The 22,303-nt window shown below is 36.8% G+C and overlaps 2 protein-coding genes across 3 annotated transcripts in view; both read right to left on the bottom strand.

Annotated features, from left to right (window-relative positions):
• Positions 1-3,364, bottom strand: part of atr (ATR serine/threonine kinase) — a 28,896-nt gene extending 25,532 nt beyond the window's left edge. For both annotated transcript variants that reach the window (XM_015375294.1, XM_015375293.1), the window contains exons 1-5: positions 3,178-3,364; positions 2,930-3,021; positions 1,819-1,971; positions 842-1,731; positions 637-746 (exon numbers count right to left, since the gene is read on the bottom strand). In XM_015375294.1, coding sequence (XP_015230780.1) covers positions 637-746; positions 842-1,731; positions 1,819-1,971; positions 2,930-3,021; positions 3,178-3,230 — 1,298 coding nt within the window. In that variant the 5' untranslated portion in view covers positions 3,231-3,364. The remainder of the gene's footprint in view (positions 1-636; positions 747-841; positions 1,732-1,818; positions 1,972-2,929; positions 3,022-3,177) is intronic.
• A 1,489-nt stretch (positions 3,365-4,853) lies between these two features.
• Positions 4,854-22,084, bottom strand: LOC107085105 (plastin-1-like). Its single transcript, XM_015375263.1, has 18 exons — positions 21,728-22,084; positions 21,394-21,453; positions 20,314-21,157; positions 19,952-20,042; positions 15,902-16,062; positions 15,696-15,825; positions 11,869-12,001; positions 10,562-10,643; positions 9,077-9,242; positions 8,688-8,830; positions 8,517-8,612; positions 8,238-8,430; positions 8,019-8,097; positions 7,345-7,459; positions 7,127-7,260; positions 6,889-7,012; positions 5,734-5,867; positions 4,854-5,640 (listed from the first exon to the last, which is right to left on the bottom strand). The coding sequence occupies exons 4-18, from the start codon at positions 20,019-20,021 to the stop codon at positions 5,502-5,504; spliced, it is 1,899 nt and encodes a 632-aa protein (XP_015230749.1). The 5' UTR covers positions 20,022-20,042; positions 20,314-21,157; positions 21,394-21,453; positions 21,728-22,084; the 3' UTR covers positions 4,854-5,501.
• Positions 22,085-22,303: the final 219 nt, after the last annotated feature.

Below are 22,303 nucleotides of genomic sequence, written 5' to 3'. Positions count from 1 at the left end.
ACACAATTCAATCATTATAATATCATTATAAGAGATACTAATATATATTTGTATAGGTTGCAGGCCCCCTGTTATAAAGCATTCACACCATGACAGAGAAACTCATAATGTATGTTTCCTTGGCAGGGACCTTAACAAGAAACGGGGCTGAAATAAATCAGAATACAAGGTGCTAAAACAGGATGCTAAAACTATATCACTTGCTGATTATCTCCAGCTTTTAATTTAATAATCTTTTTTATTAGTGTCCTAATATACATTTCCCACAACTTTGAATAAAAATGAAATCCCAGACACTTATGCTGAATGTTATCGAAGTTTATGGATAAAATCAGCAAACCTAGAGATCTTCACTGGAAGGAAGCAGTGTCTCCACAGATACGACACGAGAGAAACAGGCTTATAAATGCCTTAGAGAAAATTTTGACCCTTTCATCTTAACTCCACTTATCCAAGATATTTCCATACATTTAAACAATCACGACTATCAAGCCACCTGAGATTCATGTTGCTTTGGTCTGATTTCAGTTTTCCAACTGTATTGTGGTGGGCGGAGATCTAAATCTAAATCTAAATCAGACATTAGATGTTTTTGTTCCTAATATGGATGTTATTTTTGTTGTTTTTATGACTGACCTGATGCCAGATTTGCATGATCTCTTGGCAGGAGACTCTCCATCTCCCGTCTTCTGCATCACAGTAGCTTTATCCGCCTTCAGAGCAACTCTTAGGAAGCCTTCTGCACACTGAAAAACATCAGATTTAGAAAGGAAAGCCATGCAAATGTGACAAAAATGGTTACATTGTAGAAAGGATGTAAAAGAAAAAAAAAGGTTCCTACTTCAGCTTGATTTTCTGTCCCAATGGTTGACGCCAGCGTCCTGCAGACGTCCACCACCTGCTGCCTCCGTAGCACTGCAGCACCTTCATAACTCGGGCCAAAAGACAGGGAAAAGCAGAAAAGCACGCAGAGCGATTCAGTAAGCTCTGATCCAAACCTAATGCCTGCTCCTCCGAGAGCGCAGACACACTCAAACATCTGCGAGAGGTAGACGGACTCAAAATCAGAGGGAGAAATGTAGGATGACTGAAACAAGCAGCGGGTGAGCTTGAGGAGCTCTCCTTCATAGGGTTCCTTCTCATCTGAGCTGTTGTGTGTTTCGAGAAGGTGAAAATAGGCTGGGAAGAAATTGTAGTTCTGGATGTGGTCAAATTTCCTTAGCTCCACCAGTTTTCTTATCATCACCATAGAAATCTTCCTCAGTTTGGTGTTCCCGTTTGCCAAGATGGAGCAGGCTGTCTCCAGGGTCACACTCAGATCCCGACAGGAAACAACTCCCCGCAGAGAGTCGGTTATGATACCAACAGTGACAGTGGTCAGTGACTCTAAGGCAGCCGGAGATGACAGTACAAGTGGAGTCTGGGTAAGGTAGGAGGCAGAGGAGGCAGAGAAGAGGAAACGCCCGAGCTTTACAGGCCACTGGTTCTGGGTGTAAATGCCCAGGTCATGTCCTGGTCCCGATAGTGTTGCTATATGAGCAAATAGTATGTTGCTGAGGTCTTGGGCCATTAAAATGAATTCCTGAATGAGGCAGCTGAAGATGAAGGGCACTCTGACCCTGAAAGAGTGAAGTAAAGAGCAAAGCACAGCAGAGACCCTCCCATGGATCACGCCACAGCCTGGAGCTGCTGCCACACGAAGTAAACGTACTGCTACCCACTTACTAAAGTCTGAAGGTGGGAAGAGAGAGAAAACAATGGATAAGTAAGTGTTCTTAAAAGAATTACCATCAACAAGTATTTATTTAATTTTTTTACCAGTGCAGCTCTGTATGGTGTCCGGATACTCAGCAGGCTGACAGGCAGGATTAGCAAACATCAGAGACGAGGATTTGATTATATGTTGCACAAAATCCAGAAGCATTACACAAGCTGGCTCTGAACTGGACTTTTTGTTCAGACCTATAGCAACTGCAAAAAAAACAAACAAAATAATAATAATAATAATAATAATAGTTTCTGTGATATTTCCAAATAAGAAATATTATTTTATTTTTTTTAATTTTTTTAGATTAATTTAAAAAGATTAAAATTTGGGGCAATAGCTATCAAAAAACCTTTTAAATCCTGATTCCAGATTTAATTCCCAGACTACTTAATCAGTTAACAGTGATTTTGTTAAACAATATTATTTTAAACTGAGGATCAGACTTAAGCCCATTTTACCAAAAAAGCTCTCAGAGGCCTTTACCTCTTTACCAAAGTCAGTAACTTTGGTTTGTCCTTTGCTTTTTTTCAAACCTGTGCTAATATACGAGTAGTTTGCTTACTTCATCATCCATATTCTCTGGTAAAACACAGATTCCTGCCTAAGTGTGTTTTTATAGGATTTAGCCTAGGGTATCAATTTTGGTTAAAAGGAAAATAGAATTTTTTTTATTTTTTTTTTAGAGAACCAGTTATTTCATAACTGATTGCTTGCATAAAAACATCAAATAAACTGTCCAGTTTTAGATAACTTAATTAAAATCCAAGACAACATATGTATGGATGTATACAACATTTATACAATTGAGGGAGTTCTATGACTGCATATATTTTATTGGATGGTTGAATCATTTTATTATTGATCATTTCATACATATTACTGTAAAAATAAAACCAATATCCAGATATTGCATGATTGTGGAGGAAGCCTAAAACATAAAGGAATAAATGGATGGATAGATTGATATCAGAGATGGAAAGAAAAACGTTTGGAAATACAAACAACTTTTTTTTTTTGCACTGATTTAAACCTAACAGATCCCACACTTTTCACTTAATGTCACTAAAAACTGTGCGCAGAACTGGCATCTTAATTGTTAATATTTGAATTTGGACCTGGTTCTGATCTAAAGCTGTATTTCTATGTGATCTGTTGACTTACCAACGTCTACATCTGTCAGTATCCTGTCAATGAACTGGCAGAGGATCTGTCGGGGTTTCTGCACCGCTAAGTCATACTCAGCAGCACTGGCGCTGTGAAAATAAACAGTGTTAACCCTTTCTAACAGGGTCATTCAGCAGCGGGATAAACTTAACATGTAGTGAATAAATGTCAAACAACACAGCAACAATCGAGGTGTTTCTGTTAAAAAGCTGTTAGCAGATTAGCTTTTTGCCTGTTTTACCCACCTAGCTAGCTCCTGAAGAGCGGGAATCATTGCAGACATTTCAAGTCCCTCCATGTTTAAGCTTCCACTTCCTACCGCAGTGTTTAAAAGAAAAATATACACATTTTTATGAGTTAAATAATTTTAAAGTGGCTCCCCATCGTACCACGAGTTTCGAAAACTTTCGCTCCACAATGACGTCGTTTTTTATTTGGTACGGTATCCACCGAGGCTCAATATACTCAAGTTCGAACTCCGAGAACTATTTTCCTATATTCCTATTTTTAGGGGTTAAAAGTGTATGCAGGCTCCAGTAACATAAATAACAGTTGGAAAACCGTAAAGAACAATAGCATAATCAAACACAATTTTCAATTACTTAAGTAAGAGTAAAATTAGAGAAAATGTTGAAAACAAAAACACAAAAAGTCAGAGAAACTAAAATCAGAAAGTAGTTGTAGTATTTTGTAGATTGTTTCGTCTCTCTTCAAGTAACATAGAAAGTCACACAATTACTAATTGAATTTTAAACAATCACTGTTTTTATTACTGAAATTTGTTTTATCAATGTAAAAATATTTAAGAAAGGCCTTAAATTAATTGCACCCACAATTCACATGTTGTATTGTTGTTTTTTTAATAAAGGAAATCTATTTTGTTTTTTACATTGCTATGAAAATAGAATAAGTCATCCTTATTTTTATACATTTTTAATCTACCTAGAAAAAAATGCCAAAGCTAATAGCTGATTAAGTAAGGGATGCTGGAGTCAGATGTTTTTAAAGCCAATGGTAGAAGTGGAATTACTTTTTTTTACTAGATTGCCAAGAAAGTTATCTAGCCTGATAGAAATCTTAACAAAGTAATACATATATCCAAGAGCAAAACAATAAAATAACCGTGTTTACCGATATTTGCAGTTTGAGAAGGTATAACATACAGAGAAATATAATTTATGTTTATATTGTGAGAAGCTCAATTACCGAATAAAACCAATGGCAAATTCTTCCGGTTATCCAACATGCAACTTCATCATAGTTATGGTGGCTTTGATGTCAGTCCTGAAACCAAATAACAGATTTCACTGGAAATCCAGGAAAACATTAGATGCCACAAGCACTTGTTCTTGGTTCTCTGCCGCCCCCCTCAGTTAATTGGAGACAATGACAAAATTTCTTTGTACTGCAACTAAAGGCAGTTCAAGAAATATCCCTAATGCTTCTTGTACCACATGTTGATAACCACAGGTCTAGCTAATATAGTTGTAAATAGTTCCAGCAATAAGAAAAGCCAGAAAAACACAGTGATGCACAGAACTGCAACAAATAAATGTTACTGGTCCACAAAATCAAATCTTTTTTGTAGTGTGTTATGTGGCTTAAAATCTAAATCTTTAAATCTAAATGTAAATGTTTTGCTTAAAAATAAAGCGTACACCAGCAAGATAAGTGTTACCCATATGTGAAATATAGTTGTAATATCTATTTGGATACATCAGTTTGGATTGTCTGAAGGCAATAACGGATCATGTTCTGGGTTTACCTTATAAAAGTTAATATAATATAAATGTATTCTTTAAACAATATAATATATAAAATTGAAATATGTGTTTCCTTATGTTTAACAATCTAAAGGCCTTTTAAATAATCCAGCAGACGCAAGACATGTTTTCCATTAGCAATGCATTTTATTTGTCTTTACACTAAACTTAAATGAATTTGCAGCAACCTCTTTCTTCCATTCATTTCTTTTTTGTTAATCCCAAAACATACAGAGATGCAATATATGGTTTACACAATTTACAAGCCTATGAAATCTATAATGATAAATCAGGTTTCAAAGACTCAGATTATAAAAGCCTTACATTTCATGTGGCTGATTCAAACCATCTGGGAATAGAAAAGCACAGACACAGTATACACACAAAACTATTGAACTTTTATATTTAATAATGTTCAGTTCAGTAATTTAATATCAATATTCAGTGCATGACATTCATAGGTTTAAAATAAGGCTTTTATTTGTGATTCTTTCACCCCTGTGGTTCATCTTTAATTGCAAAAGGTGATGAACGCTTCGGACTAGGAAAAGTTTATTTAGAATCAACCAAAGTGGTGTTTAAAAAAACTGTATGAATCAAATCATAGATAAACTAATGAAGCAGCTTAACAAAATTGAAATCAATTACAAGTTAGCTAGGAAAACAACAAATGTCCTATAGATTTGTTCTGGCAGATAAATGCAAAAAGTTCATTGAAAGGAAAGAAAAGTATGATACAAATTAAAAACAAAAAGGAGAAAAGATGCAAATGTAGGTTTCTTTTGTTTTAAAACATGGTTTTCTATTCAGCGTTTGCTTTTTCTCAAGTCATGTCCCATGAGGCAGGCAAACACCGTCATCACCATTTTATTTTTCACCTCCACCAGGTCATCAGGCAGGGCGTAGACTCGAGCGCCGATCTTACGGGCCAAGGAGATTGCATACCTTGGAGAGAAAAAAAAGAAAGGAAACAAATCACACAATGAAAAGGAAAAGAAAAAAACCCCTAAAGAGATGAAAAAGAATTTCTGTCTTTACTTGGCATTGTTGAGTTTCTCATCATTCTTCAACACCCCCTTTTCTCCTCTCTTCACCATGTCCCACTTCACCATGCCAGGGGCGATGGCGTCAATCAGGTCAATCACAGGCAAACTGGTGCTGATCAGCTTGTCCTGCAGAGAACATAAAACAGAATTACATTCCTCTATAGCTTTGAGTTAACAGAGGTAATCAACTGTCTGCACCTTTGAGTAAAAATGTAAGGTTTGGAGGCAGAAAACAGTTGAAAAACAAATTTATAAGAAGGATAACATTTTAGAAAAAAAAAACATACAATAACCATGGAGCATAAATGTGTTGACCCTTGAACTAATACTACACACACCACCCAGCTACCACCATTTTTACATTTTAGAGCTGCAGCTTAAATATAAACTGATTTGAAAATTCACACACAAAGTTCAATAAGATTTTAGCTGGACCTAAAGGTTTCTAGCTAAAGATAATTACATCCCCCCGTTCCCTCGCTTAAGTTCAGGGAAATAAAGCAAGCTGTTTAATGAGAAAATAGAAAGTATGAGGGGGGGGAAAAAATGACACTAACTGCAAAACAGTTTGACTTGTCTTCTTGTGCCATTTTGACACCAAACATTTGTAATGTCTTTTGTTGTTCCGTGCTTTTTGTAAATATAGATGAATGTTATTATTGTGCAGGTAGACAGATAGACATATGAACAAACCAGACAATGATCTTTCAAAGATCTCGGTTGAATTGGACAGAAAACTAGTTCTGCTGTAACTAAACCAAATATAAAAAAGCAGCAAATTTTTTAAAAGACTCTCCACTTAAAAAAAAAAATGCACAACCGTGTACCCACTCTGGAGATGGAACACTCATTAAATGTGTGTGTGGGAGCATCCACAAGCCCATTTCTCCTTGTGCACGCTCTGTTTAAAAGTTGCTGTTTTTATCGTTCATACAAGCTTAGTTTCTAAAGGAAGATTTGCAAATTTTCCATTATGTCAGACTCACCACTGGTAAATGAAAATGGGTACAAGCACGTAAGACGGCCTTACGTAAATATAGTATCACCAGAATGATTGACAATTAAGAGGACCACTGATATTGATGATCCACCCGGAAGAAGAGCATCCTCCACTATACTTTAAAACAAAAGATCTGGTTCCACCCACCTTAAAGCTGCTGATGTGTGTCTCCTTTCGACTGTCCTTAAGGGTGGTGTTGACCCAGTTTAGGATAAACTGATCCACATCTTTCTCTTTGTGGCCCAAATTGGACAGAACCATGACAGTGTACCTGAAGAAGGACAAACGGAAAAAATAATCAAGAATGCAAACGAGCAGTTATGATGCCCACTTTTTTTCACCTATAAACTAAATGAAAGAAAGAAAGACTTTCTGGAGCATGCACCTTCTCATCAGCTGCCACACCAGAGCCAGGGTGTGCACACGATCTCCCTCGTTGATGTTTTGTCCTCCAACTCCGACCAGAGAGAAGTTGGCGTCCTCCTTGCTGAGCCTTACGGCATAGTTGCAGTTCTCCAGCTAGAATACATTTTGTAAAGTTTAGCCTTCCTTGAATTGAACACATGCATGTGTTCATGAGTTTCTGCAACGTTTGCATGTCACCTTCTTCATATTTCCTCCCAGTTGAGGATAAGGAGGGTTGTTGACTCTCTTCCAGTCCACAACTACTCTGACTTTTTCTAGAAGCTGCAAAATCACTATGCCATCACAAAGGTCCCTAAAAAAAAAAAAAAAAAAGAAAGAAACAGGATAAAAATGCTGATAAATATTAACATGGAAAGCTGTTCATTGTTTTTTTTTTTCCATGAATCCCTATAAACTACAGTACTGGATCATCATGTATCTATAAAGGTCCTTCAAAAAAATAAGTGTGAAGATACATAAAAAGAGCCAGTTTTAGCTACGGTTTAGTGAGGTTTCATACTATATCTCCAGAAAAACTCCAAAGGGAACAACTTATAAAAGTTGTGTTTCCTATCTGAATTTCAAACATATTTGATAATTTAGTTGGTTAGCATGCAAATTAAAGAGTATTCTTTAGTTGAAGGGTTATAAAGGTTTTGCAGCACAAAAGAGAAAAGACATAATTGACTTGTTGGAAGTCAAGGTTGCCGACTCTGAATCTATTAATCAGAGCAGCTGCCAATAGACCCGTTTGTATCCTTCTCATCACTTTGCAGCTCAAATGTCAAAATCTGTTGACACTATCTTATCTCTTAAGTCACATACTTCTCAGATGTGGGCCTTTAAGTAAAAAGGTAAAAAAGCAGTTGTACCGATAAAGATGGTTTACACGTGGAGAGACACCTAGGGAGTTCATCCAGTTACGGAATGTTTTCTCTTCCCTGGTTTCAGCTGACAACACATAGACACAAGATATAGGTTATCATTCTCCGACCCCGCCTCATATGCTGAACATTTCAAACATTACAACGATACACCTTAATATGTCTTAGTATTTTCTGATTTTCTGTTGATCCATAAACATCACTCACGCTCTATGTGTTCCCCTTCCAGGTTAAACTTAGGCTTGTGCAGACCAGGATGCATGTTAAACAAGTTGGCCACAAAGGCCAGGTTGAGTTTGATGTTTCCAGACGTGACGTCACGGGGAGAAACAAACTGCCTGCAGTCCAACTTGGCTGCTTCCTGCAGCATCAGCTCAGCCCTTCGCTCCAAATCCCACTCCTGTATATATACAAACGTACATGCACTGTAACAGATGTGGCCGTGGTGAGGATCTTCTCAAGTTCACTGAAGCAAAAGCGACTTACATTGAGGCCAGCCATGTTGATTTTGATCCCCATGTGGAATTCATCTTCATCTCGTGGGGAAATCTGGTCCAACAGGTAGAAGTAGGCCCTTGAGTCCTTTAAAGGCAACAAATAAATATTTATTGCATGACTGTATAAGTATAATGTCTAGTGATAAACACTGATAAGTACCTTGATATCAGAGCTGAAATTGCTGATTTGTTCTGTTCCTGCATTGATTAGGTGGTAGTTGACCCATCGTAGAAGAAGCTCCTCAGGAGACAGAGACATGAGATGCTCTATGTCCTCTCCTTCCATCAGAATGGAAATCAAGCCTGGACAGAGACAGGATTGAGCTCAACATTTCAGTTTTCCTGGTGAGAAACGTCAACTGTGTCATACCAGTAAATAAAACTCATATGAAAGAAAGTAAGAATTATTTTAATGGAATTCATCTGAGTGAGTGAGTGAGTGAGTGAGTGAGTGAGTGAGTGAGTGAGTGAGTGAGTGAGTGAGTGAGTGAGTGAGTGAGTGAGTGAGTGAGTGAGCCTTTGAGCAAGCGAGCGAGTGAGTGAACTGACCTTCGTTCCTGGAGATTTCGATATCAGCAAAGAGGCCGACCTTGATAATCTGCCACAGGAGTCCCAGGACCAGGTGGGGTTTCCCAGCCATCAGGTCATGTGCATCGATGCTCACCACCGTGCAGCCAATTGCCAAGGCTGAGTTCAGGGCTAAGACAATGTTTTCCTAAGAATGCACATAAAAACATGTTGGCTTTGATGAAGAATATTATAAACTGTTTAACAAAGTAGTGTTATCTCTATCTCTAAACAGTCAATACATATTATCAAAAAAAGCTAGTGATACCAAAAGGTTTACGTTAGACAGAGCGTTTTTCCCCTTTCCTCTTTAGATAGTAAACTGTAAGCATTTCTGTCATTTTGTTCTTCTTTGTTTCCATTGGTGATTACTGAGCCACACTGCCTGTTGTATATATGGTATATAGCTATGTACTATATACTTTATAGAGTATGTTTTATGTTTTATATTGTATATAGCTATAGATTCTGTATTCTGTTTATGTATATACATTTTGTCTGCACCATCAACAATAAGTCAAATTCTTTGTAAGTGCAAACCTACTTGTCAATAAACTTGTTTCTGATCATTAGTAGTGATGCCCTTTTGGGCACTGATCTGTAGACTAAAACATACATGAAATCTATAAAGACAACATATTGAGAATTTAGTCCTTGTGTGTCTCTGTTTTAAACTTTGAGGATAAATGGACCTTTATACGCTGTGATTTGAACAATCACATACATATCAGTGAAGTCATTGATGGGACCATTAAAGTTATTTCCTCCCAGGGAGATGGGTCGTGGTTGCACTTTAGGCATTGGACCGCTGAAATATGAAGCCACCTCCTCAGTTGGACTTTTTGAATGAACTTTTTCAAAACTGAGGCCAGACATGAGTGGATTGTCACTGAATGGGGATAGCCTACTTTATCAATTACAGTACATGCCTTGCCATAAAAGAACCACAGAATGGCATGTTTCCTGCCACAGCAGCCTTTTTTCTCTTTCTTTTATGCTTAGAAGATTAGCTGTCTTTTCATGCCATTCCTTTATGTCACTGTTTTCATCAGAGAAAAAGTTAGAATCTGGATACAGTATTGTGTATTTTATAAAATTGCGAGAAAACATGCCATCCGGAATCTCCCTCTCTGTCAAAAGTCTGTCCTCAAGGGCTGCTGTCCTGCAGGTTTTAGAGGTTTTCCTGCTGCTGCACAGCTGATTTCAATTTATAGCTGATTAAAAGGCTTTTTAATCTATATTAAAGCGGGGAAACCTCTAAAGTCTTTGGACGTTGGACATGCTTGCTCTACTATGTTTCACTTGCTAATCCGTTGACTATAAATCTTATCAGTGAAGTCTTATAAGTGAAATTATATAAACTTACACCGTATGGCTGATTGCTTCTGTGCTCATAGCTGCTATGAGATCTAACATGGAGCATTCAGGTTTGGTGCAGAGTTATAAATAGTGTAGAGATATACTCACCCTCCTTGTGAAGGTGGTAAGTTTCTTTGTGTTGATGACTCGTTCATCGATTGTGTCTGGCTGGGACAGGTTGATGAGCTTACTGAAAGAAAAAAAAAGGAGTAGGAGAGGTTGGTTAAAGGGAAGCTTAGGAGAGTGACTGATGCCCTATGTGAAGAGCCTCAGCCCATGCAAAGGTCCACCATGCAGTGAGAAAATTATGCACATCTAAGATGAACATCTATAAAGCAATATAACATGTTATCAGACTGATTCTCCTGCAACCTTTGTAGCAACATAAAACACTGAACGCATGTTCTGAGTGCTCAATGCAAATCCCCATCTAAGGTTAACTGAACTTGTTTAATGGCTATACAAAGTACAACTGCGCAAAAAATCGCAACTCACTATCATGGCAGCAATACACAAGTGGTACTCATTAATACCTATAATATCTAAAAAAAAGCCCTTTATATTATGCTTCACTATATAGTCTAAACTGTATATACATATATAGTATATATATATTTATATATATAGCGTGTAAATATATTTATATATATGTATATAATTGTGTATATATGTATATATATATTTTTTTCAAAACATAGAAATTTAGCAGGAAGGTTACTCTACTTAAAGTTAATTTAAGAGACGGAGGGGGAGTATGAAAAATACATTTTACTTCTTATACCCCTTTTCAGACAATTTACATTAATCAATGTTAGTTCTCTGGCTATATATACTAACAGGTTTATTTGGTGGAGGGTTTTGTTTCTATTTATGTTCAGATGAATTTATTTAGTTTGGAAATTGGTGTTATTGAAATTTTTTTAAATTGTCTGAAATAAATTCCTTTTCATGCACTTATTCATTCATTAATTCATTCATGCGTTCATTCATTCATTCATAAACAAACTAATATTTAACTTAAACCCATAGTTTCTTGGTATTTAATGGATGATTTATATACATATAACATTTATTTAAGTCATTTAAGTCCCTTTCAAAGCTTGAGTAATATCTTACATAGTAATAAACTGAGGTATAATTGTATATTATACGCCTGACTGTATTTCAGCAAAAAATTGTGGGGTTTTTTTTGTTTTGTTTTTTTTTTTTAATCCAGGAAGATACTGATGAAAATGTTGAAACATAATTCTGTATTACCAAAAAAGTATTCTGTAATATTGAACTGGGTCTTACTGAGTTGTAATTCAGTAAGACCCAGTTGTACCAATGGGGTATGTGGGTAAAATCAATGAAAGATGCACAGGATGTTTGTATTGTTACATACTTCTGTAAAAGTGCATGTGTTTATGTCGTACCAGAGCAGGATGCCATCACGCAGTGAGGCAAAAAGGCTCTCATCAGTTGGGTCTACAGGCAGCAGGTGTTTGCAGTCAGGATCCTTTGCCAAAGATTTGTTGATCCATCTAGCGAAGGCTACTTTCTCCTCATCTGAACAAACATGAATTGAAGGTTAAGATGCTAAGTTAGAAACTTTAAACAGTCACTGATTCTGTCTGATCTGACACAAAGAGTGCACTCTCTGTGTGTTAAAACTGTTTAACATTTCAGTGATTTAGACCTTTGCAAGGTTTTAAAATGACCCAACTCTGACATTAAAGTCATACATTACATATAGCCAAAATATTAATATATATATTAAAACAATTATACTTTCAACACACTAAACCGATATAAAACATACCCAAGGACATGCAAAGGGTTGCATGTTTTTATGGTTTGTCTGTTGGGGGATTTTTTTTTTTATATACATGGATAATCAAATGAATGAAATATATTTATTTACTTTCTTTAAGAAATTCACACAATAATGACCTCATGATCATGTTACTGTACTTGTTATTTGAAATATGACTGATATATTTAAGTTAGGTTTTATTTATATCAGCTTTGCACATTTTCAGACAACTGTTTGGCACAATGGGGATAAAAACAGACATTACATGAGGGAATCCAACTAGAAACAATGATAAACTAATTACTTATATGCTAATGGCTGTGTGGAGAATGACATAGGACACAGATGTGTTAATCAGGAGACAATATGAATAAGCTGAGTCAAAAGGTAAGCAGGGGGCACTGAGGGAAACAGACTAATTAATACAGAGGAAATTAACTAAACTGCAAGAAAGCAAATTAAGGGTGAAGGATAAGTACTAACCCAGGGCAGTAATACACATAAACTAAGAAGCTAAACACAAACACATGCACTAATGTGAAAAGAATAGAATGAACCTAAACAAACAAACAAACAAAAAAAATCTGAAATACTTAAGATAAAAGAAAATATAAACCATTGGAGATTATGTCACTGGAAGGTGAACCTTTAAAATAAAAAATCTGTCCCTTCTCCATATATATTGCCCTCTATTTACTTTCATGCATCAACTCTGAACAGCAGAAAAAAAGCATCCCCACAGCATGATTACGCCGCCACCAAGCTAAAGTGCAATTCACCACGTGTAAACGCATAACCTTATCTGAGACAAATTTTGAAAATTGTGCTAAGAGACAGTGTAGTGTGGGGATCAGTGGGTGGTCAGAATGAGAGAAAGGGGCAGCTAGCTTATTCTAGCCTAGCTTGGCTTAACCATGTTTAAACACGGAGAGTGAGGTATCCCGGTAGTTACACTGTAAAATTCAACTTAGACATCTTTGACATAAATATTGCAGCACTAAAAGAAAGAAAATAATAAAAAGAAAAAGAAAATGCACAGAAGAATTACAATAATATCATAGTTCATACTTTCTATCCTTAAAAAAACAAGAGTTAATTTTGGGGTGAGTTACACATGAAATAGTGGAGATGGTGTTTAATGGTGATGTGCTGTGTTAGTTTTCTATCACACATAGGGCCGGATCTATCAAAGATTTGCGAGTATAAAAACGTGAGCTATTTCACTGCGCACGCTAAAAAATGTACAAACTGATCTATCAACAGCGTGCTAAAAGGATTTGGTCTTTAAAACGTGCTAAATAGCGCCTCTTATCCATTTAGTACTTTTTCAGCAATGAATATGCAATATGGGGCGTTTACACACAAAAGTGCGTCTTGTGGGAGGAGAACATGTAAATATATTAATTAAGCACTCGCAAAGTGATTTATCAAACCTGAAAGCAATTTTGCTAATGGTATCTGACTCTATATTTAACATGTTTCAAAAGAAGGTGCAAATGGTCTGTATGCGTAATTACGCACACATGGCAGCGGTTATTGTCGCAAGAAGGAGACATCGAAATGAAGCAAGGAGACGCAGAGAACGCATTTTTTCACTCCGTGTGAATATTTTTGGAATGAACGAGGAAGAGATCATTAAAACATGTCATTTATCCAGCATTGCCATTTTGGAGCTGTTGGGGGAACTCCGAATGGATTTGGAGCCAGCCACAAGGAGGACCCACGCAATACCAGATATCACAAAACTCCTTGCAACATTGCACTTTTTTGCATATGGGTCATTCCAGCGTACGGTTGCAGCGAGAGCTGGGATCTCCCAATCTCATTTTTCAGAAGTGCTGTCCGACGTTCTAAATACCGGAGAACCCCGACCTCCCCCCTGCGCCTGTGGAGCAACATGCCAATGCTGCGGGGATGCGTACGCGCAGTAATCTCATCCACAGTCACTTCTTGTGAGCCATTTGGTATACGCATTTTTCTGTGCGTGAAGTAGAAATTCAGCCACATACCAGCTTAGGGAATAAAGGTTGCCAAAGTTTTTTTTTTTTTTATATAGGCTATATATATATATATATATATTTTTTTTATTTTTTTTTTTGGAGGGGGTGGGGGTGTCACTGTAAGATTTAAATTTCTTAATGCACTAGTTTGTACAAACTACAAACTACTTTGCCGCAAACCACAAAAAGCGCAAAACCATAATTTAAATACGGTGTCTCCAACAGTTTTGCACCTTCCACCAGATATGCAATCACTCTTGTTAAATCACCCGCAAACCATGGTTCAGCCCCTCGCGCAAAATTCCAGTTTGCGAGCGCAAATTACTGCACGCAAAATTGGATCTTGATAAATCCGGCCCATAGTATTTTGCATGTGCTCTAATGCTCAAGTGTTGGATGACACAAAAGGCCTTTATATTTTACATTACTCCTTTTTAAACATTGTTTAATATTTAGCTTATTTTAAAATCAGTGCATTGGGTTGAATTTGGGATATCGGAGCAAAGACAGCTAAATATAAATGCACAACAAATATTTTTCTTTTATCTTAAATTTCGCTAACCACACCTTGCTTCCAGCCTATGCTTTATTGATATATAGGACAGAATGTCAGTAAGTCACTCTACATGTATGGTGTAATGAGGTAAGTCCATGTACATTGAACCTGCGTTTAAATCCTGAAAGGACAGCTGGTGTAAAAACTCTGCCAAGTCTTTATGCAAGTTCTAATGACTTGCCCTGATGAGCCCTAGATAAGGAAGCAACCAAAATGACTCACTCACATAAAAGCCCAATAACTTACACTGAATCTTGTAACATTGTAACATGAAAGGACAAGGAAATGTTCATGAGTTAATACTGTTTTGCCCTTATGTTTAAAATGACTTATATAGGTGTGGTCGGAAAATTTAGATTGATCTTGTCCTATATATTTAGTTATGCTATTTATCCAGTGAGAAATGTTTTTACTCAGTTTGTTTCACCTGTAAGGCTGAGAAAATTTCTGAGTGAGGGGTTGCTTCGGACAAAACATTCTTATTCCCACAACAAGCTAAATTGTTTCTCATAGTTTGTTAAAGTGTGTTTAATTTGTTTTGACTCTGACACAACCTTCAAAGTTTTTTCATCAACAAGTAACAGAGACAAACTCTGTCAAGTCAGAACAGGGCTGATTACTGTGCCGTAAGGGCAGCATAATGAGCCGTTCTCTCTTTGCAAAGATAAGAAAATGAAGTGCCGACTGAGTGGAATCCATTGATCTCCATTTATTTAACTAGGGTGAATAGTTGAATTATTTTTTCCCAACTACAATAGGCATTGTTACTAACACACCCAACAGCATACACACACACCAAGTATCTCGGTTAAATTGATCATTATTATTGTACGGTAGATAAAAACAAACCAATAACATTTTGTTTAAAAGCTGTATGATTTTTTTTCTCACCTGAATAGGAGTGCTGTGTTCCCTCGCAGGAGACTCCAGAAAGGCCTCCGAAAGAGTAAATCCCATCTTTTTTAGAGAGGACTCTTTTGAATGACTCACTGATCTCCTTACTCTTCAGATCTTGGTAAATCTGACACACAAACACACTTTGTTACTGCACCTGAAGTTAGGCGGTGAAGTCAGACTGTGATTGGATCAGGACTCACGGAAACAAATTCACTGAAGCTGATCTTTTCATCTTTGTTAGCATCTCCAGCGTTGAAGCTCTCAACAATCTGCCTCACTTTGTACCCAGGCAGGTGGAGGCTCGCCTCTCTGAACAGCTCCTGGAGCTCAAAGTCACTCACATAGCCACTGTTGTCAATATCTAGACAAAAGAACAAAAAAACAAAAACATGGACATACATTTGTATATTTGAATACATGTTTTTAAGGATTTCAGAGTAGTTCTCAAATACAAATTAGGCTTTTATTAAGATTAATTCTTTTTTGTGGTAATTACTAAACACAACCAAATTTCTATTGTTTTCTACCTCTGTGTTTAATAAGATATCAGTGACGCAACTTGGCGAAAGAACACTCGAGACTTGGTTTACACTAACATGAAATAGATAGATCACAATTTGACAGCATGTTCATAAAAAATTTATGATCCCCAAAAAATAGGGTTCTGTTTATAGACTTCTTGGGTTTATCTAATTATAGGGATATAAATTCAATAACTGAACAGCAGCAGAAATTTAAACAATTATTTTACTGGGGTTCTTGGGACTCTTCCTTACAACTCCTGTCCTCAGAATCCAAAATGGCTGCAGAACAATAAAGTCATATTGGCAGCTGCAATGGTGCTCAAATATTCAAACATGCAGACATTTTTATTGTTTTAGATAATTAATGCAAAAGAGCCTGGTGATGTAACAAATTAATTGACAAAAACTGCCAATTCCACAGCCAGCACTCTGATCCTCATGCTCAGTAGCCTTACAATTCAGTTTGTCAAAAAATAATTTGCATAATATCTACCTTCTGAATATTCAATACAAAGTTAACCTGTCCTAAAAATGTGCAACGTAAGCATCACACTTTGAGAACTATATCTGCGTTAGTTATCAGATTTATAATGCAGTTATCAACTTCCTTGAAAGATATGGAGATATATGACTATCAGAAAGGAAAAACAATGTTTTCATGTATGTTATATTTATTTGATATGAGCCATTCAGTACCTAAAAGCACAAAATCTAAGCTGTTCTTGGATCTTCTGCCTCAATGCACATGTTAGAGTTTTCACGCACCTTCAGATTAGGGTAAGCAGTTTATAAAACTACTAACCAATATGTGATAAAACAATGCATTTAAACTAATTTGTAGAACAAATAAAAACATATGAATCCCTAATAGTGTAAATGTGATTATATCTACTCATGTTTCTGGGTCTCTGGGGTTTCTGAAGTGAAAGAGCTTCCTGTCACTGTCATGATCTTGGCACTGATGACTCACTTAATTACTCATTTCATTCACCTGTCTAACTCTGCACCGTTTCTCATCACTGCTCATCTGATCCACAGGCTCCTGCCTCTATTTAAGGTGCTTGCATCCATTCATCACGGCCAAATTACGCTTGTTCTCTCTGGTAGGTGGTAAGAGTGTTTTTAGAGTTCCTAGGTGTTTCTGATTTCCTGATCCTGACCTGTTCTGCCTTTCAATCACTGAATCTGCCTGTTCATGTTCTGATATGTTTGCCTCAACTATCTTTGGACTCCTGGATCTCTGAGCCTGCCTGCTCCTGTTCTGATTTCCAGCATGCTCTTTGGGGATGCAGCATCTGGGACACTCTGGCCGGTGAAGCTCACATCTTTGTTGGTTGCCAATTGTCTGAATCCTACCTAATTCTCTGGGCACACACTGTAAAACCAGGTAAGTGACTTACGGCTTCCTAATCATCCTCAGTCAGATTATCATGGTCACTAACCTGTGTTTCTCTCCTGTAGAGTTTTCTGCCTTACATGCCCTAGGCACTGCAGATCTGAAGCTGGTTTTAAATAAACACTTTTTTAATGATCCCACTGTCTTGCCTTGAATACTGAATCCCTCTGTTCTAAGTAATGATGGTCACAGAGAAGATATTTGCTGGTGCCTGGGTAGATCAATGTTGCTGCACACCTGAGAACACTTCTCCATAAAGATGATTAGGGTGTAAATAAGGAGATCAAGGACCATCTCTCTTTGTTGGATGATTTCCTCTGATGATATTCCAGCAAAAGAGCTAAACCAGGAATATCTTTGTTGAACATTTTTCTTCTTGCGAATCTCTTTAATGGGGACTCTTGTTATTGTTCCAAACAACCAGTGAACCTCAGTTGCTTTCTGATCTCCACGGAAAAGGTATACCTGTGTGCAGCAGCTCTCAGTCTTCATCGGCTCCCTGCCTGCTCTCCAGCAGCTCATCTTTTGCAAGTGACAATGTTCTCTGATCTCACATGCAGTCTCCTGGAACTTAGGGGTCCAGTCTGCAAAGCCTGCAGAATCAAATCCCTACAGATCCATGCTACCTCCATGCTACCTCCCCTTCAAATCTGAAGTAGGCAAATCAATCAGTGAACGGTTGTCATCAACCAACTCCTTTCTGATTTCTCCTTCCTTTCTTCTGTCAGACAAACCAGACAGTTCATCTGTCTTCTGCAGTACTCCTATTACAGATTCTTGTTGCTTTTTAAATAATACATTAAAACTCAATGGTTTTGAGATTCTGCATGTGGGTCAAAAAGCTCCAAACCAAAATTACGGAATTTAAATCTAAGCTGTTCTTTGATCTTCTCACTCAGTGTAAATATTAGCGTTTTAACATGCCTTCAGATTATGATAAACAGTCCATAAAAATACAGACCCATATGTTATCAATTAATTACATCTGGACTCAATGCCTAGATCTAATTGCTAAAAACACCTTGTTCCTTATAGAAAGCATGTCTACTTTTATTTCTTCGCTGTTTAAACCGTCTATTATTGAACAAATATTTTCCTGCTGAACAAAATACCAAATCCATTTTAGGGATTCAAATGATAAACCATCAAATATGAAAGTAAGAAAGATAAGGTGCAAGGCAACAAAGTCTTAAAAGTTAACATATAAAGACTGGAGTGCAGTTGAAATGATCAAATGTTGTATATGAAGCCCTGATAACATGTTATATCTTCTCATGTTTCATTTGCATAACATGAAGGAGAATAAAAGTAAAATGATGTGCAGTTTTGTTGAATGAAGATTACTTCGGTGTCCGTGTCCTTTTCCTGTTTAATAATTTCATCAAGGACAGACAAGATACTTTGATCTTTAATTGATAACTGATTTTTTTAACTACTTCCTGTTTTTGATTATGGTTATAGATATGTAATTCATTGTGATTAATGTTTATACCTGGTTTATTTCTGACCTTTGGTCACCGAGAGCATTTTATAGAACAAGATATAAATTTAGCCTCATACAAATCACTCCCAGTTCTAAAGCAGGATACCGGTTTATGTTATAATTGGCCCATTGGCCCATTCCATTTCAACCCACCTTCAATCCAGAACCAAGAAGAACATCAGCTGAATTTATTTATGCTTACTGCAAAAAATCGGACTGATTTAAGGTTTTGCTGCATCTACTTCTTGTGCACTTATGGTGTGATTCTGCAGCTACTACTCACAAACAGCTGTACGTGGAAAGCTTTAATTATTAAACAGAAAAGAAACTAATCATGAAAAGATGAACAATTGAATCATCTTTGGTCAGTCTATATAAGATTTAGAGATTATTAAATGCAATCTAGTTTCCTTCAAAAACAGAAAAATAGCCCTTTAGTCAAAACCAGAACCATAATTAACAGCTTCAGTAACATCAGCTGCAAAATATTTTCCATAAATTACAGTAAAAAGCACACTACCCATATGCTAGACATGACATGCAATTAAATGATTTTCAAAATGCAGTATCCTTTATTATTAAAGCTGATTTTTTTAATACCATCATTTTAAAATAATAAACATATTCTCATTGATTGAAAAAGTCTACAGACATTTCACTTGCACATCTGAACACTCGTCAATCACAAAGTCCACACATGCAAAAATTCAGCCCATAAAAATGTAATAAGACTTGTACTGTTATGTGCTTTACAACTGGCAGTAAATGTCTAACTTTGCTCTGTAATCCCAGCAATAAACCTGCAGGTTAAGGCTGTGTGTGAATATGACCAAAAAAGGTAACTGACCAATTTTATTAAAGGCTTCTCGGAGGTCTTCTAGATCCTCTCTGGAAATATGCGTGTAATGAGCATCCATAGCGGCTCCTGTTGTTTGTACCTACAACACAAACACACAATAAAAATCATTTTGCATAGCTTTCGTAAGATGAATCTTGACGAACACAGAACACATTTAGTGAAGCTTTAAAATGACAGCAAATTTATATACCGGTAAATGAAATGATCTTCTTAATACATTTTTACACTATTAACTACACAGACACATATTCAAACGCATTAATAGTTAGTTTTAACCTAAGGTCAGGAGAGTCAGACTATCATAAGGAAACTAAAGTAAAAATGAAAAAAAAAAAGAAAGTGAATTGTACCTTGATTTAAAGGCCAACTGCAAGAGATGTGTGTTTCTGAGCTCTGCAGTTAGACACTAGAACAGAAAGAAGTTGGATCGTGGAGAAGCCAAGCAGCTGATTACCACTCTCAGGTGGAGTCACTAGGAGAAGGCTGACGGTGAACCTTTGGTCTGCTTAGACCTGTGACGGGCGGAGCTGGAATGTTAACATTTAACCATGGATCATGCTTTGTCTTTGAGTCGGGCATGGGGGGTTAAATTGTTCAAGAAGCATTTATCAGTGCTGTGGAATCAACAACAGGTTAAAAATGAATTTAAAAAGTATTATGTGACGTAAAAGGAGTTTTACTCAAATGTCTGTCTTATCAGTTCAAATGCTGAGTCAATCAGGAATTAAAAATTGACACTTTCAATTTCCAAGCAAAATTGTACATTTGAGAAAAAGACAGTTATAATATTGAACATAATGTTTATTCCACATTATATATTTGCAACTGTATTAATGTCAACTGTATGTGCACATCATCACAAAAAGTAGATCCCTTGTATGTTTAAAACACTATTTGACATACCGGTACTAAAAATATGCTATAACCAGGGTTGGTAAGATCATCCTTGGGGGATGCTGTTCTTCAGAGTTTATTAGAAGATGGACAAAGTTGGAAGAATTGCTGTTAGAGAATAGAAGGGTTAGGACCTTGATGTATGTCAGCCGTCCAGCAGGACAATGAGGCTACATGCGGAGCTGCTATAGAGAGGTTTAGATTTCAGATCAGAAAAAATGGCAAGTCCTGACAAAAACTTGAATCTTCTTGTTGAAAAGAACCTTTTCATCCATTCTTTCTGACATTCTGCAAAGAAAACTGAACAAAACAGTTTTATGTTAGATTTACCATCAGTGTGTCAAAAACAACCTGTTATGTTTCTTTTCTGTCTTTCAGAATAAAATACTCCCTCTGCTGTTTTTCCAGGGGAGGTTTACTGGATTGTATCAGCCTGTGGTTTCTTTTATATATATATATATATATATATATATAAAAGCTCAGTTAATTTATGTAACTTTATGAATGTGACATGTAGTCATAAAAATATACCACACCTCCAGCTGCGGGTTCACTCAGTAAGCTAGGCAGAGCTTAGGTTAGTAACATCAATGTCACTGTAATGAGAAAACAGTCAAATAAAGCAACTTTAAAGTTTAATTTTCAACATATTCACATGTAAGATTGGATCTGAAATTTAATGTGCGAGTAGCCCTTAAGATCTTACTTTGCAGAACTTTACACTTAAGCATTAGTGAGCTGCCTATTTACAACATTTTAGGTGAAAAGTTTGGAGTTTCTGTGGCTATAGTTAACATTATACATTATGCAACCAGTTTAATCACAGTTAGAGTATGCAGTGGGAAGCAGGAATCTGAGTTAAGAGCTTACATCAAATCCCAGGCACGCTGAAAGGGCAGAAAATCCACAATCTGCCAGTGCAGAGTGCAAATCAGCTTCCAGAGGAGTAGTTGCAGTTCCTTTTTTCCCCTTAAAATACTTTCTTGCCCCTCCTTTTAAGTATTTCCTCTCTGGTGTTTTTCTCCCTCTCTGTATTTAGAGAGAGGGAGCAGCTTGAAACACCAAAAATAATAAAAAATCGATTGGGTAATCCCTAGCACAATCTTCCATTTTGTCCTGAAGCATCAGCTTAGACAAGTTGACGACAAAAATTCATATCAACACATGAATCCTTCACATGTACCAGGTGTGTATCTTCTTGTTCCCCTCAGCTCTTTTCTTCCTCTGACACCTGATCAGCCTTGTCTCACTCCATGACTCTGAGGTGCTCTCCAGTTACCCTCCTATCCTCCCTGCTGATCTCAGGTTAGCAACCCTTCAATATGCACAGGACACATCTACTCACTTGCCCTGAATCTAGATCAGTTCTTAGCACCAAAGACCTCTCATAAGCCTCTTGCATTATTCATCAAACCGAAGACCGCATATGGAGGAGAAAACCCCCCA

This window comes from Cyprinodon variegatus, unplaced genomic scaffold (assembly GCF_000732505.1).
Source record: "Cyprinodon variegatus isolate N-32 unplaced genomic scaffold, C_variegatus-1.0 Scaffold116, whole genome shotgun sequence".
Taxonomy (NCBI): domain Eukaryota; kingdom Metazoa; phylum Chordata; class Actinopteri; order Cyprinodontiformes; family Cyprinodontidae; genus Cyprinodon; species Cyprinodon variegatus.
Note: the sequence above shows the minus strand (reverse complement) of the source record. Positions and strands in the feature narration are given on the sequence as shown.